This window comes from Halichoerus grypus, chromosome 10 (genome assembly GCF_964656455.1).
Source record: "Halichoerus grypus chromosome 10, mHalGry1.hap1.1, whole genome shotgun sequence".
In the NCBI taxonomy this organism is placed as follows: domain Eukaryota; kingdom Metazoa; phylum Chordata; class Mammalia; order Carnivora; family Phocidae; genus Halichoerus; species Halichoerus grypus.
Genome location: NC_135721.1, coordinates 19,661,878 through 19,680,545, shown reverse-complemented (window position 1 = coordinate 19,680,545; position 18,668 = coordinate 19,661,878). Strand labels below are relative to the sequence as shown.

General features: G+C 53.0%; 1 protein-coding gene across 4 annotated transcripts in view; it reads left to right on the top strand.

Annotated features, from left to right (window-relative positions):
• The window catches only part of DNMT3A (DNA methyltransferase 3 alpha), a 102,346-nt gene that overhangs the window by 56,605 nt on the left and 27,073 nt on the right, over positions 1 to 18,668 (top strand). For all 4 annotated transcript variants that reach the window (XM_036110232.2, XM_036110230.2, XM_036110231.2 and 1 more), the window contains 2 exons: positions 3,249 to 3,292; positions 3,746 to 3,892. In XM_036110232.2, the coding sequence (XP_035966125.1) occupies positions 3,249 to 3,292; positions 3,746 to 3,892 (191 nt within the window). The remainder of the gene's footprint in view (positions 1 to 3,248; positions 3,293 to 3,745; positions 3,893 to 18,668) is intronic.

Genomic DNA, 18,668 nt, shown 5'->3' with positions numbered 1-18,668 from the left:
CCCTGAACCCCTCCCATTAGTTCCTATACAGGAAAAACGGAGGACTTTAAGGCAACATTCCTGTGCACACAGGTGCCCCAGATCCTGATAGTACAGCCAGGAGAAAGAAGGAGGAATGGGGGAGATGATGAGTCATCAGGCCAAGAGCCACCTGGATGGGCAGGTGGCGGCCTCGGGACTGCTTCTGCACTCCTAGCATTAATGCTGCCATGATCCTCATAGAAACGATGGTAATATGGCTTTCTTTTACTGAATATTGACTACGTGTTGACTGTCCTATATCCTCACTACTCAAAGTGGCCCATGGACCAACAGCGTTGCCTGGTATCACCTCTGAAGTTAGCAATGCCGAATCTCAGGCCCCACCCTAGACCTGTGGAGTCAAAATCTACATTTTAAAGAGATCCTGATTTCGATGCATATTGAAGTTTAAGAAGCCCGGCTCTTTAGTTACACGTTCTCTTGTTTAATCTTTGTGATCATGTCAGGAAGACTCTTATTGTCCCCATTTTTCAGATGGGGAGACTGAGGGTTCAGAAAGGTTAAGTTACTTACCCAAGATTATCCAACTAGTAAAGGACCCTTTTCTGCTCAGATGGAACACCCAGTATTGGGTTAGTGACTGTCCTCTGAGGCAAGCCTGGCCTTAGCCTTGTCATGGAGATTTGGGTTCCTTTTAAAGGAAATTTGGGGCGGGTCCCCCGGCTGAGTATAGGCTTAGACCGATGGGTAAGTGTTGGAAGCACCCTGGCCTCTCCTGCCCCCTGGACCTGAGATACTCTAGGGTCATGTCTGAGCCTGCCAGGGCCACCCTGGGAGGCATGCAGCCACCTGGCCCGCCTGTGACCCTGGGTCTGGGCCAGGAGCAGATGGACTGCAGAGGGAGTGTTGAGAGAGCAGCTGACCCTCCTTGACTCAGGACAAGTGCTGCATTCGGAGGCAGCCCAGTTTGTTGTTTTGCTGGGCCAGGCTGGAAAGTGTGTGTGTGTGTGTGTGTGTGTGTGTGTGTGTGTTATGTGTGAGATATCACTCAGTGGGCATGTGCAGAATCTGTCAGGGAGAAAATTCCAGAAAGAAGCCAGTTGGAAACTGCACGAGGAAAAGCAATTCTCTTTGGAGGAGCATGGGGGCCAGGGAATGGGGAAGGGGAGAACAGGAAGGTAGTGGAGGGTAACGTGAACGGGCTTGGCATTCAGGAGCCCTGAAATCTGATTTCAGCTCTGTCAGTAAGTCACTCCACCCCCACCCCCAGCCTCAGTTTCCCCATTGGCAAAATCTAGGGGCTGGACAGGTGCTCCATCATCTCTATAGTTCCCTTCAACCCTGATTTTCTTTCATCCGAATGAATAGATGATTCCCCATAATGAGATGCCACGGAGGGACCCCCATAGGAAACGTTCGAGAGGTCCGAGGGACCCCTGGCCGCGGCCTGGTCCAAGGGCGGGCGCCCCCTTCTGGCAGCCCAAAGCCTCGCCGGGAGAACGAGCAGGTCTGAGAAAAGGGGTGGGGGACCCCCGGGGGCGGGAGGGGGACCCGGCTCCAGGAAGCCTGAGAAAAAGTCGGGGGAGCTGGCTGTGCTGAGCGGAAGCACGGAGGAAGAGACAGCGAGCCCGGGTGAGACATACCTTAAAAAGCCTGTCGTGTAAAGTGTTGGCGGCACCCCCGTTCCCACCGCGCGCGCGCCCACGACAGACACTGGCACGTCCGTGTCCCGTTGTTCCCCCCCCCCCGCCCCCGTGGCACCGGCTCGGTGCCCATGCTGGCTGCCGGGGGAGGGCGGGGCCTGCGAGCGCCGGCCCTGCCTCCCCTCCCCCGGGCTCCGGGGGCGCTGTAACCCCGGGACTGCCCCTCCCCCGGGGGCACACACGGAGAGCCCCAGGGCTTCTCTAGTGAGAGAGAGGGAAAGAAACTTCCTGTCCGGGGCCTTCAATGCTGTGTCTGGTTTCCGCCTCAGAGCCGGGAGATGAAGTAGGGGCTGTTTTTTCCGTTTGGGGCTCCCCCACCCCAACTACCATGAGCCAGCCTCAGCGACCTTCCTGCTCTGGGCCCAAGCTCAGTCCTCTTGGCTTCAGAGAAAGGAGTTCAGGGGCCCAGATGAGAGGGGGGGCTCCCCTCCCTCCCCCCCCCCCCCCGAAGTTCTGGAAGGCATAATTACGCCAGCCCCACAGCCAGGGGCAGCTGGACTGCAAGGCGCGTGCTGGGCCTGGGAAGGGCATCCGGGTGAGGACCTGAGACGCCCAGGGTAGGAGCACAAGGATATTCTGGAGGAGTGTGGCTGCCCTCCTGTGTGGGGCTGGGACAGGGAGAGGATGAGACTGTCCTATAGACAGAACTTCTGGGGCCTCCTGCCCCCAGGGAAGCCTCTCCTTCTAGGAACTGGAATCCGGGCCCAGTTGAAGAGCTGCAGGGAAGAGGAGCAGGGAGATGCCTTAGGGAAAGGGATCCAAAGTAATATTTATTGAGCACCTACTATATGCCAAGTCCTGCTCCAGGCACTCGATGTTCCCAGTAACCTAAAGATTTTAGAACAGTTGGCTATATCTTGATTCAGTGACAAAACAGGCTAAGAGAGGTTACAGAGGTCACACGGAAACACCTGGAATCTTTTAGATTTTAGAATCTTTTAGTCTTTTAGAATAAAGGTTCAGAGACCTGAGACTGGGGTGGGGAATGGGGGCACAGAGGCAGGTATCAATAACAGAACCACAGTATTGAGAACTGCAGAAGGACCCTAGAAATCATCTCCAGCATCATTATTTTCCAGATAAGGATGCTGAGCCTCAGAGACAAAGTTGCTTTATCAGAGTCTTGCTGCAGTGGCCGTGTACCCCATTGCCCCCCAGGACATCTCTGCCTCACTCCATAGCAGCATGCAGCTCCCTTCCAGGGCAGGGGGAGACTGTGCCATCTAGGCCCCTCCTCTGGGAAGGGAGCTGTTCCTAGACGACCCCATTTGTGTGCCTGAGACAGAGTCAGTGGGCCAGAAACCGTGGCCCTGGCTTTCCTATCGTTCCTTCGGATTTGGGCCTCCGAACCTGCCCCAGTCCCTTCTCTGCTCTAGGCCATGCTCTGAGTCCTTGGGGCCAGCATGGTGCCTAGCACATGGTGGGCCATCCAGGTTTGACACATGAACAACTGAATGGTTGGAGGACCCCTGTCCCCGTGGCAGGGACCCCAGGCACAAGGTGGGGCCTCTGAGCCACTCCCGTAACTCTGCCGACAGTCCCTTTGTTCTTCCCTCTCCACAGGCAAAGAACAGAAGGAGACCAACATCGAATCCATGAAAATGGAGGCAAGTGTTTTGCTCAACCCCCAGGGGCTCTGTGGATCCTGATTCTAGAAGAAAGCCACCTCTCTGACCAACTGTGGCGAATGTGTGTGAGGGGATTCCTGAGGTGGTCCCGTCCCCTTCTTTATATGTCCCCGTGTAAGGAGGAAAGGAGATGGGTGTGGAGGTTAGAAGCCCCCCAACAAGGCAGCCAGCTGGTCCCCGTCTGAGACCAAGCGCCTCCCCTCTTGGTTCACGTCCATGTGCCCCCCTCAGCCTGTGGCTCACTTCTCCAGCCCAAATAGGGCCTTGCCCAGCACTTGCAGGGTTGACATCTCTGGCCAGGAGTCAAAGCTCCTGTGTTCTGTTCGAGGTGAGTGCCTCCTCAGTTTCCCCTCAGGAGGAGCAAACCTTGCAGTGGGACTGTCAGTGCCCATCTTAATGCCAGTCTGTCTCTCTGTCGTCTCTCTGTCCTAGGGCTCCCGGGGCCGGCTGCGGGGTGGCTTGGGCTGGGAGTCCAGCCTCCGCCAGCGGCCCATGCCGCGCCTCACCTTCCAGGCGGGGGACCCCTACTACATCAGCAAGCGCAAGCGGGACGAGTGGCTGGCACGCTGGAAAAGGGAGGTGAGGTGCCTTCTGGCCTGGGCCCCAGCCTGTCCCACAGAATTGGAAAACCAGAAGTTAGCTTCAGCCACCCTCTGGAGCTGTTGTCAGGCCCCGGCTGAGCCTCAGTTTCCCCTTCAGGTTAACCTCTTGCACTTACAGGGAACTGCTTAACTGCTAGGCAGTGACTGGTTTCTTTTTTTGTTCAACAAACGTTTATTGAGCACTTAACCGTGTACCGAGTAGCGTACTAGGCTCTGTGCATATGTAATTCCCGGCCTCGTGGAGCTGACATTCTGATGGAGGAGATAGAACAAGACAGAAAGTAAAGGAGGGGCTGAAATAGAGGATAACAGAGGCCTGCTTTAGGTGGGGGTGGTCAGGGGAGGCTTCTTGGAGGAGGTGGCATTTAAGTTAAGACCTAAAGGAACAGGAGAGCTGGCTCTGATCTGGTCGCTCCTTGGTCCTTCAGTTCTCCACTGCCTCAATGCCTCTTGCTGCTAAATCCCTCTACTAGCTAGCTTCCACCCCCCGACCCTTGCTGCTCACGACCCCCATGGAAGGTATCTGGTGAGGAGCGGGATGGGGTAGAATGTTCTAGGCAGAGGAAACACCACAAGCAAGACCCCAGCTTGTTTGGCGAAATGAGAGACCAGTATGCCCAGTGTGAAACGAGTGAGGGAGAAAGTGGGGTCAGACAAGGCTGGGAGGTAGGCAGTGGTCCAATCACGTGGGGCTCTGCAGGTCTTGGCCAGAAGCTGGTATAATTCTGAGTACATGGAAGGTTTCTGTGCAGAGGAATGATTTGATGTGGATTAAAGGGGCAGCAATGGAGACAGGGCAGATTCAGGACGTATTTTGGAGATAGAATCAGTAGGGCTTGCTGATGGATGGGAGGGGTGAAGGAGGGGAGGAAATGGAAGGACCCAAGGACAACTCGGAGGGGTCTCACTTGAACACCCAGTGATGGTTGTGCCATGTCCTCAGATGGGGAAGGCAGGTGGAGAAGCGGGTTTGGGACTGGTGGGAATTGCCAGTTCAGTCTGAGAGGCCGAGGTGCCTGGAGCTCGGGGGGTAGGGAAGTCTGCGCTGCAGATGCAAAGGTGGGAGGATGTCAAGAGCAGAAGCTGGTGTTTAAGTCCAGGGAAACTGATAAGCTCATCTAGAGACAGGGAGAGAGAAGAGGCCAAGTCCCAGGATCGCATCCACGGAAACCCCACCATTTATGGGCTGTGTAGAGAGGCCTACAGGGGCTGAGAGGCATGCCCATCGCCTCTGACAACCTGGAGGTAGCCGGTGACTTTTCTAAGAGAAGCTTCCATGGGGGTGGAAGCCAGCCCATGGCAGGCTGCAGCAGGGACAGGAGGTGAGGCCGTGGAGACTGAAAGACCAAGGAGCCAGCAGCCTATCAAGCCCGATGTGAGGGACTGCTCTCCTGTCTGATCCTCAGAGACAAGGCGGTTGACCTCTGGCACCAGGAAGTGAGCGGAAATGTTGCTGAGCTGCCGCCATCTGGGGCGTTTACCCCAGGCCTACAAAGGAAGGCGTTACATTGTGTGAGAGCTTGCTCTAGAAAAAGGTCAGAACAAGGTAGGGGTTTGGCTACTTGACTGTTTCCAGTTCCTTCGGGATCCAGGAAGGCAGAAATTTCTCTCCTGGAAGAGCCTGGAAAAGGAGCAGCCTGTCGAAGTTCCCGGAGAAGAGAGGCACTTGACCCTGAGCACAAAGTGTGGTCTTTAGGACGAAATTCAGGAGCTGGGGCTGTTCTTGCCATCTGGTCAGTTGCCCACTAATCAGTCCCTGGTGGCCAGCAGGGGGGGTTGCTTTTTCCTGCTCTCCCTGAGCCCGGGGGCCGGAAGCGTAGGCATGGTGACTTTTAGACCTGGAACATTTATAAGTTCTGTGGTTCTCAAAGTATGCTCCCCTAAAGAAGCAGTATGGGAGCCTGCTTTCAGCTGCCATAGCAAAGGGGATCTTCTCTCAACTCGCAGGAAAAATTAAGAGAGTCGATGCATTTTATCGATGTTAAGATTCCTACTAAAATTTAAAAAGACTTTATCATGCACCTCTTGTAGTATACGCAGAAGTACAGACAGTAATGTGCTGAACAAACCCCCACGTACCTTTCACCCAGCTTCAACAATCATCAAAAGCTTTTCTAGTAAACTTTAAGTGTTTGGCATCTGCTTCCCCAGCCCCAGCCAAGAAAGGTAATCAATGAGCATTATCAGAAAAACTTAAAAAGTTGATTTAATTGAAAGTGTTTGAGGTATATGTGACTTGAGATGTAGAGACCTGCCCCTGCCCCCAAAATATATTTTCTGGGGCGCCTGGCTGGCTCGGTCAGTCAAGCATGAGACTCTTGATCTCCGGGTCATGAGTTCAAGCCCCATGCTGGGTGTAGAGCTTACTTAAAAAAAAAAAAAAGTATACTTTTTGCCAAACTGTTCCTTCCTTATTTATATTCTATGACTAAAGATGTCCGTAGAGAATTCTGTGACTGCCGGCACAGGTGTCAGAACTGCTGGTCCCCTCCCTCTCAGGCTTGGGGGGCAGGGGCCGCACTTGGGCGCTGGCCACGGGCCCGGGCTCCATTCAGGCTTCCTGCTGCCCGCCGAGGCCTGGCCCCAGTGCTGTACCAGCCCGCCTTGGGCTGGGCCAGCGGTCTTGAGGAGAGCTAGCTGCAGGTAACAGCAATGTTGGGGAAACACGGGTAGCTCTCAAGACTGCCAGGTTCCCTTCAGACTAAAGAGTAGTTAACTGTCATCAGCAGAGTGGCTTACCAGAGGTAAAGAAACCCTTCCTCCTCTCGTAACCTCACCCCGTTCCCTGGCATCGACCCTTTCTTCTAACACCGCCTCCCTCGGCCTTCCTGACCTTGGCCCTGAAATTCTTTTTTTTTTTTTTTTTTTTAAAGATTTTATTTATTTATTTGACAGAGACACAGTGAGAGAAGGAACACAAGCAGGGAGAGTGGGAGAGGGAGAAACAGGCTTCCCGCTGAGCAGAGAGCCTGATGCGGGGCTCCATCCCAGGACCCTGGGATCATGATTTGAGCTGAAGGCAGACACTTAACAACTGAGCCACCCAGGTGCCCCTTGGCCCTGAAATTCTTCCCCATTTCCCCCAACTGCATCTGCTCAGCCTCCTCCTCTGTCCCATGACAATGGCATCCCCAGATCTCTGCCTGCCACTCTTGATCCCCTTACCACTTATGTGCTCTCATAGATCCTACTACCTGCCTTCCTCCCAAAAAGACACCTCCCCTCCCAGAAGCATGGTTCCAGCTGTTTCCTAGGCAGTGTCACTTGAAGGCCCAGCCAGCACGTCCTAACCTCAGAATGCAACACCTGCTCTTTAAAACTTCCTCCAGGGCACTGTTACTGGGCGACCAGAACCCTCCATGTCTGAGCGCTGGGGGGTACTGGCAGTACCGGAAGCCTGGAGAATTCCTAGTTATCACAAGATGGGATGAGGTTTCAGGGCACCTCGGGAAGAGCATCACCCCAAGGGGCTTAGATCTCAATTCTGCCCGGATCATCCATGCATCAGCAAGAGGTGGCTTTTGGCTTTTGGCTTTTAAGGGATGAACTAGAATTTCGGGAAGAGGGAAGAAGGGCATTGCAGAAAGGTGTACAGCCTGTGCAAAGGTCCTGGGGCACAAGGCAGCATGGCCTTTTCAGCATCAGGAAGGGAAGTTGGTGGTGGGGCATAGGATGTGGGGCCTGAGGACTGTGTTGTCCTGTCTTGGGGTTTCCACCAGACCCCAGTCTGCACCTGCCCCTTTCCTGGTCCACATGCCCCACCTGTGGGGCCTGCTTCCCTCAAAATACTCCGTCAGCTAAATTTCTTTTTGCCATGACACCCTTGTCAGTCCAGTTATTGAGTGAGGTTTACTTTTGACTTTTACATCTGAGATTACCGACCTCCCCAGGCTTTCCTCCCCCAGAAAAAAATGTTTAAGAAGGTTTAGAATATCACAAAAGGAATGAAATTTAAAATAACCAGGTGAGGAAAATGAGACATTTGCTCCTTCCCTGGGGCTGAGGTGGGAACTCCGGCTGGAGGTGGGGAGGTGTTATCTTCTGTCTCTCCCATCACGGATTCCCTTCACTTCCTCACTAATCCTTTTAAGGACTAAGCTCTGCTTGAATCATGACCAGGCCCTGCTCTATAATGTACAGCGGCTCCCCATTGTCTCCCTCATGGTGCCAGAAATCCTCCGGCTGTTTCTCAAGGTGTCAACTCTTGCTGTGACTTCATCCCACCCCGCTTCACTATCATTCTCTAAGAGAAAGGTCCTCTAAGAGGGACCAGTCCCCGCTTTATATTTGACTCTTCTTTCCTCCCTGCCTCTGTTCCCACTGGGCTTTCCTTGATCTGTTCTTTGGGAGTGAGTCCACGGAGGCTCTCCGGCTCACAGGGACCTCCTTCTCTCCACCCCGTAGCCCTTACTGTCAGTATTTTTGGATTTAGCACTCCGTGATATCTCATAGGGTATTTTTCACTATTTCTTACGTGTTAATCGTGTCTTCCCCCATCATGCCCAGTTGGAGGTTGGGCAGGGGAAATAGGCTCAACAAATGGCTGTGGGTTGGCCATGCAGTTGACAGGTTGGTGAATGTGGGACACCCCCTCAGAGAGCTCAGGCCGGGGATTTCTGCCTTGAGGCCCCAAGCCCTTGGTTTCCATATGGTTTTTTCCAGAGGCGCTGACAGTGTACCTGGAGAACAGCACGGAGCCAGGGGACTTGTGTGGTTAGGTTCTCATGGATAAGGTGGGGCCTTGAGTCTTGTCCACCCTGTGCTCCTGCTGTTTCTGCTGGGCCTCTGCTGTGCTTGAGCCCAGGAGAACCTGCCCCGCCCTGGTGGGCAGAGGGGCCTGGGCCCCGGCAGCAGGGAGGACAGGTGTGAGGCAATTCCTCCTTCCAGGGGAGGGCAAGGCCTAGGCTCCTCTTTCTGACAGTTAACGGAACAGAAGGACCCAAGGACTCTGGGCTTAGGAAGGGCTTCTCACATGTGGTACTTCCTTGGTTCTTGCCACTGTGAGGAAGAGGGGGTGAGGAGGGCTAGTCAGGCAGCTGGAACAGTCATCCAGCCAGAGGGGCTGTGGACTCCCCGCTGCTTATGGTTTCAGGACTCACTTGCAGCTGGGGGATGTCGTGGCTCTGTCAGTAGTCTCTTCCCGCAGCCTGATCCTAAGTTCTGTCGAGACAAGGATACCGTGTCCTGCGGATCTAGGATCTGGTCTCTTTCCTGGCTCTCCCTCTGAAGGGAGGGACTTAGGCATCCTTACACTTACGGGATGCTTCGTACACATTCAGTAGTGATGATGACAAATAATCTGTGGCTCAAGGCTAGTCTCTTGTCCCCTTCCATCCCCCTCCTACATCGGGCAGCTCCCCCATCCCCTGCCTCTAGGCTGCCCTACAGGTAGCAAAACTTTCATATTCCTGAAGGGAAGGGTGCCTTTGGAGGCTAGTTCAGATGCCGCTTGGCGACTTACCAGAGGTGGGACCTTCAGCATCGCTTTTAATCTCACCGAGCCCAGGTCCCTCAGCTGTCTCTGGCCTTGGGCTATGCTGGGCGCTCCCAGGCGTGTCGCATGTCCCCGCGAGCAGCACTTGCCCGTGCTTGCTTTCTGCCTCTCCCCAACCCGAGCCTGGTAGATGCAGGCACTCTAGGCACCTCTGTCCCCAGGGCTGGCATTCAGAAGGAGCTGGGTAAAGGTGTGCTGAACGAATCAATAATTCTAATCTCAGAATTGTGTGGGTTGATAAAGTAATCCTTAATATCTAAAGCTCCTAGGGCAGGACTAGCATATAACAGGAGCCGGGTGATTTTTGAAATGATTCTAAATGACACAAGTATTACCCAAATACGTTCTTCTTGTAAAAAAAACTCATCCCTCCCCCGTGGTTTTAATTCCTCCAGCAGAGGTGCCTGATGTTAGTTTGGCGCATATACGACGTGATTTTTTTCTATCCATCTATCCAAAAAAATGTATAATTTTGCTTCACAGTTGCTTTTGTTTCTTTTCCTTTTTTACATAAATGGAACCACATTGTCGTTTCATTTTACAGCTTGGTTTTTCACTTACGATAAGTATCAATAATCTAGCCGTGTAATTACGGTTCTGTCCCACCGTATGGATTACCATGATTTTACTTAACCACCCTGAGTGGGGAGCGTTCGTGTTGGTTATAGTATTTGGCTGCTTGACTACCTGCAGCGGTGAGCATCCTTGGTCATGCCTCTTTGTGCGTCTGTGTTTCTCTAAGACAGACACCCAGGAAGAGAAATGCTAGGTCGAAGGGAATGTGTATTTTGCTTTTTGTCGGATCTGCCAAATTGCCCTCCAAAAAGGGCAACTGCCAGTTTATGCTCCCATAAACAGGGTATGAGAAGACTTCCACCTTTGCCAACATCAATGTTTTGCTAATCTAACGGGTGGGGAAAAAACGGTATCTTGTTATGATTTTAATTGGCATTTCCCAGATACTAAGTGAGGCTGGACATCTTTTCATATGGTTATGGGCCATTTGTGCCATGGCTTCTGAGCAGAGCAAATGTTGCTTCCTTTTGCTTTATAACCCTGCAGTCTCAACGGACTGCTTCCTGTCTGTCCGGGAAGAACAGCCTGTGAATGTCCAGAGGGTCATCTCCTGCTGCGCTATATTCCATTTAATAAGCTATCACTAAGCACCTACTAAGTAGGGGGCCATTGTGCTGGGGGCTTTGGGATGAATTAGGTGTGATCCCCTGGGCTTTATTACAGGAGACATGAGAAATGGTGGCAACACAAAGTAGATCATTAAGCACTAAAACCAAATTATTAGCAAAGTATGTGGCTAGTAGTTTTAGGGTGTTCTGGCCGGTAGGCATTCCTCACTTATCCACCATATATAAATGAATGACAACCTGAACTTTTGCAGGATGGCCTCAAAAATAACATCTCCCTTCAAGGAGGTGAGGCCATTTGGGGGCAGGCATGACAAGAATACTTCACCAAAAGGCTGAGCACGTTTTTAAAGGCATGCCTTTGACAGCCTGTAATCAGAGTGACTTTCAGGGCTGGCCTTTAGCATGGGCTGTGAAATTGTCATCCTAGCAGCTCCCATGGTCTCCCAAGTGGGTGGGCCGTTTGCACACTGGAGGGTTCACTTCATCCCCGGGACACAGAGAAGAGCTCTGAGAACAACCCCAACTTTTTAGGGATGAGAAAGCAAGCAGCGGGGCTGGCCATAGTAGTGGGCGGGGTCTAGCGGGGGGGGGGGAGGGGGCCCGCACCAACCCTGGAACCAGGCTAAAGGGGTCGGACTTGACTGAGCACCTATTTCATGCCAGGCACTGTGCCAAGAGCGTTCACTTTCACCCCAGAGCTAAGTGAATTTGTGTATCGGGACCCACAAAATTGAGTCTGCTCCAGGGGCCCAGCCCAGGGCAGAAATCTAAACCTCGGTCCCTCTGTGCTTATGGGAAACACCTGTCCCCGAAACCTCACAGGCACCAATCACAGTTGTCCAGCTCAGCTTTCACGCTAGCTCACCTTACCCTAGAAATCAGGACCTGCCAGCCTTTTAAGGAAATTCCCGACGTCCTAGCCAATCGTGCCCTGCTTCCGAGTTGCCTCTCCTAATATTCCGTCAAGCTTGATCCTATCCAGAATCCCTCAGGAAGAGTGCTCCATTTCTTGTTAGGCTCTGTACGCCCCAAACCGTGGATTGTTCTCCCTTGAACAAAGGACATCAAACTCATTACTAAATTGTATTATTTTTGTCATTTGACAGATATATTGTCTGCAATTACTATAAGAACTATTTTTATCCCTGTTTTACTCGTAGGAAACCAAGATTTCCCCTAGATAAGGAGGTAAGAGCCACATGGATATGCTTGTAGAGCATTCCCAGGGGCAAAACTGATCTCAGGCTGCTTCTGTTTTGCACCCAAATGACTCACCTAGAACAGGATCTTCCTGGTTTGCAGTCGTGACTTCTCCTCCAACTAAAGTATGGGGCTAAAAGAGGGATAGAGCTAGCTGGCCCAGCAGCCCCCAGCTGCCTCCACTCCCCACCTCCTGGGCCACCCACGTGCATGCAGGCCACTCCATCTTTCCAGGTTTGGGTCCTTCTCAGCCCTCGGGACTGGTCCCCTGCTCCGCTCCTTTGGTCCTGAGCCCTTCCTTCCCTTGAGTTGCTGTTTTCTTGTGACTGTCCATTTGACATTGTGAGATTGGATTAAAACAATGTTGGAATGCGATTCAGGAGGCCTGGTTTCTGGACTCAGCCTCTGCCCGTGATGCATTTGAGAAGGTCTTTCCCCTCTCTGCACTTTAGCTTCCTTATTTGTAACGTGACGGAAATAGACATAGCTGATCCCAGAGATTCTAAAATTTTATAATTTGCGGGGAGGAGGGCTGGAGTCATGCTCCGTAGCGCCTTTGTCTCCCATACTACCTTGTACGTGAATTCCAAATTAAATATCGGAATGCATTCTCAGACCTTACATACATGCCTCTTCAAGAATCGCACATGTAAAGTATCCTGATAAGGATTTTTATAAAGACTTCCGTAACATTTACGTGTTTGGTGCTAGAGTCTAGCTTTCCTTTCCTCTTCACTACTATCCCTCTTTCCTCCTCTGCTGTTATGTACCCGGATCAGAAATGTTGACCGTGGTGCTCATCTTCAGGCACTAGGCCCAGGCCGGGGAGGGGCTAAAAAGGCCATGTTGCAAAGCGGGCCCTCCTCCCCCCAGCGGTTGACACTCATGTCTTCCTGGGGCATTTCCTCAGCTCGGGAATTCACGTTCCAGCTTCTGGCTTTGGTGGCCATCTACTTAGATCTGCCCCTTATTGTTAGTTTTCTTTTCGTGAATCACATAATCATTCATTCATTATTTTAAAGACTTGTCGAACCTTAACTGAGCAAGGTTCAGTTAAGGCGTGCTCAGGCTTTAAGATAAGACCACATGTGTTTGGGTGTCTACTGCATGTCAACATTTTCTAGACACTAAGGAAATGAATGCGAAGGAAAGCCAGAATCCCACCCTGGGATTCCCCTTCCCCCCAGAGAGGTAGGCAGGTAAGGGAGTACTTCATGCTATAACCCAGTAGGACCATTTTAGAAAAATGAGCAAATGGGCCATGGGAGCAACTAACTAGCCCTGCCTGAGGACCTTGGGGCCGGCTTGCCAAAGAGAAGAGACAGCCTGCAGGCCTTCCACGGGAACCAGGAGTCTCCCTGGCAGGGATGGTGGGGGAAGGGCATTGAGGGGGGATCCTAAGGTAGGTGCCGAGAAATCTCTGGGCGTTTGGAGCCTAGAGCACCTCAAGATAGCTTGCATCGTTAGTTCAACTTGGAGAAGAATTCTCGTAGTACTTTCTATGAGGCAAAGGAGAAGATACAATGGTGATGTTCTCTCTGCTTTGCTTTAAAGACCAGCCCATTTGTCCAGGAGGCCCCAGGGATGTTCAAGCATGGGGAGGGCGGCTGAACTGTGTGATGCTAGTAAGGAGCCAATATGCTAGACAAAGGGGGTAATGGGCTTGAATTTCGGTTGTTACTGAACACACAGCACTGTGCTGTGTGTTGGAGGATTGCACATCCCAGAGGCGCAGGTGGCTGGTGGAAGAGCCTGGAATGTTCACCGTGAACCTAGGTGTCAGGTAGAGCGTGGGGCTTGTTCTGTGCTTCTGGCACCAAGAGTCTGGTGAGCTACCAAGGAGGGGGAGGGCGCTTCCTGGTGGAGGCATCCTTTGAGAGTTGTATTAGGGATACACACGGAAGGTATTTCAGGGAAAGGATCACTGAGGGCAAAGAGAAGGAGGCATGAAGCTTCTGGGTTATTTAGAGAACAGCAAGAGATCTGGTAACTAGGGTGTGAGAGTCAGGGAGGAAGCGTAAGAAGAGATAAGACTACAAACGAAGATGGTCAGATCGGCAAAGGCCTTCCTGTTACGGTGAGAAATTTAGGCTTCATTGTGCAGGGGAGAGCAGGAATGTGAGAGAAGTGAACGTGGATTTTAGGAAGATAGCCCTGGCAGCACTGCAAGGGAGTCCAGAGTGGAAAAGTTGAGAAGGAAGATGAGTTAGGAGGGCATTCCATTTGGCTTTGACCGAGGGTCCAGGTAACAGGAGGCAGACATGATAGAATTGTCTCCAGTTGGAGGGCAGGGAGAAACCTGCTTCCTATCCGGGGGCTGGGGGTGATGGTCATTATCTGAGCTAGAGAATCCTGGAGGAAGAGCAGGTTTGGGACCAGAGGGTGGTGTGGGGCTTTTCATTTCCTTAAGGATGTATTCTGATCAGCAAGAGCTTTTAATTTTAATAAGGTCCAGTTTATCCATTTTGCTTTACTTTTATTAGTTCGTGTGCGTATCTCTAAGAATTCTCTGCCTACCCCAAGGTCAAGAAAATACTCTCTTGGGAGGGGCTGGACCTTTGAGTCAGGCGTTAGACAAGCTGCTTCTTGGCAGGGTGGCTGTGCACGGGGAGAGGTGTAGCAGGCAGCTCAAAAGGTGGGTCGGGAACCAGAGTCACCGTTGTGGAGGGCAAGTGCATGCTGCAGAGCGGGGAGGGGAGGGCCCGGAGCATGGAGAGCAGCCCGCACTGACAGGACCCGGGTAGGGAGGGGCAGGGACACGGAGCGGACGTCCGGGACCTGAAGGAGTTCTGGAACCCATTAGAGGACCATTCAAGCCCCCCTTTTCCGCCAATCTGTGGAGCCCTTTCTAATATCCTTGTAGTGTCTGGCCATCCTGGCCTTTCACCTCTCCGTTTATACTCTCCCATGGCCACCAGGTCGTGTGTGTGTGTGTGTGTGCGTGTGTGTGTGTGCGTGTGTGAGTGTGTGTAATTTTCCCAGTTTTTGGACTTGCCATTTTTTAATTACAACTCTTTGCAGATGCCTTATGACTCTTCCCCTATTCCTCTTTAGTCAGTAGAGGGTGGGCAGTATAAATAATTTTTCATTTCCAACTCAGATGGGTTGAACAAAAATAGGGATGAAACAGCTCAGTCTCCTGTGTATTTGCATCTAGATGCTGTTTAAAGGGCAACTTTGTGGGGGTAAACAAACCAAAAATTGAGTTGGACTTGCTTTATACGTAACAAAAATGCGATCAGAATTCAGTGTGTTTTGAAGGGCGAGTTGGTGTAATAATACTGCATCAGAATCACCTGTGCAGTGCATTCAAAAGGCACATTCCCAGGCCCCTTTTAGAACCTATGGAGGCAGAATCTTTAGGGCCGTTCCTGAGAAAGCTGGTTTTCTAGCCAGCTCCCCAGATGATTCTGTGGCTTACAGAAGTTTGAGAACCACCAAGCTTTGGATGATTCCAAGGAAACTAAACTCGGCAGAGAAGTGATTCCCTGAAAGATGCATTTATTGTAGCACCCACATTGCGGGCGGGGGGGTCTCTGTGCACATTAGGATCACTTGGGAGTTTTGTTTTGCTTTAACCACCACGGCCTGGGCCCCTCCTCTGGATTCATTCATTACATTTAGAATTTAGTGATGGGCCCTGGCCCACGTAGTTTCTGAAGCTCTCCAGGTGATCCTAATGTACAGCCCGGGGTGAGACTCTGATCTGGGACCACTGAGCTGGGAAAGAAGTGCGGCCTCTAAGCAGGCAGAGCTAGGGAACTGTTTCCAAACATGGGTGGGGGAGAGAAGACCGGAAAGGACTTGGTACAGGAATTCAAATTTTCCCTTTGGGATGGAGATGGTAGGCGTTCCTGCTGTTTTCAGCAATAGTTTACCGCAATGCTGGTCTGCCGGGCTCCTCCTGGGGCTTCTCTTAGGACTCTGAAACTTGAGAGGGTCTGCATGCCTGAATCTGAATGGTGGTCCCCAAGGCCCCTCCCTTTGACCCCCAGGCCTGGAGCAGGGGTGGGGGGAGGGGAGAGCAGCCCAAGCAGTTTGGGTTTACCAGGTTCCTTTTGACCCGTACCCCCCAGGTATGAAATTCACACTTCTCTCTAGGGTCAGGTTTCTAAAGCAAAGGGACAACATCGACAGGTCCTCAGGCCAACTTGTCATAGGGTTCTTTCCACCTCTCCAGTGCTGTGCCCCCCGACTTCCTTCCGTCCTCCCTGCAACATTCAGCAGATATTCGTGGTCCCATCAGACTGATTAGGGAACCAGGATCCAGAGAAGCTAGGCATTTACTGAAGGTCCTGGCATCCGCTGTGATCCCCTGCTCAGTCCAAGACCTCATATCCCGCTCCTTGTGCGGACGTGGTGAGGTATGGGGACCAGCCACACGGCCACCCGCACCCCTGCTCCCGGCCCAGACCCCGCCCCCCACTCACTGGCGGATCCCTGCACACCCAGCAGCTCTGGGCTAGGGGATGAAAGTGATCCAGAGGGGAGAGCTGGCTTTGCGGGGAAGCCTTCCCCTTACGGAGCAGACCTGGAGCTGGAGGGAAGGAGAAGGCAGACGGGGGCAGTGAGGAAGGAGGTAGCAGCTGCGGCTCCGGGAGCCTCAGGGATGCTCTGGCGAGCTGGGGCTTCCAGGCACACGGCATTAGCGAACGTGCAGCAGTGACTGAAGAGAATGACGGGCACTGGGGAGGAGTGAAGGCTGCGGGCAGAGGTGAGGCGAGGTGTCAGCCAGGGGGTGCCACCCCACCCTTTCTGTGGCTCTCTGGGTCCGAAGAATGCATGTGAGTGATCGGAGTGCGTGGATTGTGCAGCAGGTGCCCCGGGGCGCCTCCTCTCTCACAGCTAGGCAGACGCTGTGCTTGCGCCTCGCACCCCTGCCTCCATCTGCTGGGGGGCCGATGCAACTGCACACACCCCTAAAGATGGGGCCGCTCCTGTCTGAAAAACCTGGGAGGTCGTGCCCACTCCTCGTTCACCCTCTGCCACGCTCCCACTGCTGCCCTTACGGATCTCGGTCTCCTCCGATTTCCTCCAGCACATGGAGACAGCATCCCTACCACATAATTTACCATCTAATTGCATGCTGCCTTGGATGAGGGCTGTGGTTCCATGTGCGGTGGGCCTCGGGCATACGATTAGGCTGTGAGTAACAGAAGGGTGGAGGCCCGTCTCCCCCACCTCCACAGTGCCCTCCCCTGGCCCAGCTACTGCAGGTGCTCGGGACGGCCGTGCTCCCAGATTCTGGGGTCCCGCTGAGTTTCAGACAGGCTCAGGTCGTCGGTTCCAGAGCACAGCACAGCCCCCCTGGGGGTTCTTAGACTGGTGGGGGGGTGGGGTGCCCCTGGCCCCCAGCGTTTGCCTGAACGCTGCACCTCTCCTGGGCCCAAGTTTGGGAGGATGGCACGGAGCCCAACCAGGCCAGCACAGTGCAGGTTGCCATGGTGACCCTTTTGGTTTCCTTTCCGAAGGAGGATAGTTTCTTTCAGCCCAGATCATCTGCCTGGGCTGCCACCATTCTCTGCACTCTGGGAACCAGGCTGCCCAGCCCCATTACCTCTGCTTTGTGCCACGGGGGACGGCTTGTCGAGAGAGGCTCGGTTCTAAGTCACGATCCAGTATCAGCTGGTAGCGTGTTCTGGCTTGAAGGGGAGCAGGAGGGAAAGGCCCCGGAGATGCGGCCTCAGTTCAGACATGGGCACTGGGGGAGCTTACCTCTGCATCTCCTACCTCCAGACCTCTACCCCCTCCTCTCTCCAGACCGCTTCCTCTTCAGTTAGTGGCTCTGACCCTTTGGGTGGGCTCAGTTCCTGCAGGGTTTCAGTTTCCTCATTTGTAACAAGGATAGCCGGGGCCTTTAGTGGTTTCCACACCTGGCAAGAATCAGAATTACCTAGGGAGGTTTCTGAATAGATTCCTGGGCCCTGCTCCAAGCCTGCTGATCTCCATAGGAGGGCCCAAGAATCTGTATTTTAAAAAACCTCCTTGGGTGATCCTAATACAATTAAACCCAACCGACTTTGGGATTCTTCTGGCAAGATGATCTGTGGGGCCCTTGCGGGAAGAAAGGGAAGCTCTGCCCTGTGCTGAGGACTGACCGGCCTTTCTGGGTTCTCAGGAGCTTCTGAAGAGCCTCTCGCAGGTTACTCTTGTCAGGAAGCGGGTGTTTCCTGGTCATGCTGGCTAAGCCAAGACCAGGCCCCCACCTTTCCCCCACAGGAGAAGCCCGGAGAGAGAGAGAATGACAGGAAGGGGGGGGAGATGTTGCCATAACAACCAGCTCTAGGCAGAGGCCTCCCTTCCAGGGGCTGGTACTTCACCCCAGTAATGGTGGTTTCCATGGAGATGGGTTACTGAGGGACAGGGGGAACATTTGCCCCACTTAGAGCATTAGTCAGGAGCTGCCAGAAGGCAGAACATCTCTAGGTGGGAGCCTTGGACCCCTGTCAACTTCAAGCCGCACCCCCCCCCCCAACTATGGCCTCTGCTCTCCAGGTGCAGGTCTGACACTCTCCTGCTTAGTTGCTCTCTCTGCGATTGGTCTCCCTAGCAACAAGTCCTGCCAACTCCTTGCTGTTGGCTCCGTGGCTATTTTTAGCTTCACCGCCAGCAGCCCAGTCCTGGTCATTTGCTTGCAACCTCCATGTGGATTGCAGGGGAACAGGCAAAGATTCCTGGCCTCTTTGGGGGGCCCTAGGCCTGCACCTCTTAGCACCTATTAGAAATTTGCTCTGGAAAGTATCTGTCCCCCACTGGGAACTCGGGCAGTGGATTCTGGAAGAGGCTCCCAAGACAATGTTGAATTCAGTTCAGCAAACGCTGTTTAAATCCTCTACAATGTGCAAGGAGCGCTAGTCCTCACCGCTTCCATAGGAAGCTGAATAAGGTCCAGGCCCTGCCCTCTAGGAATTTTT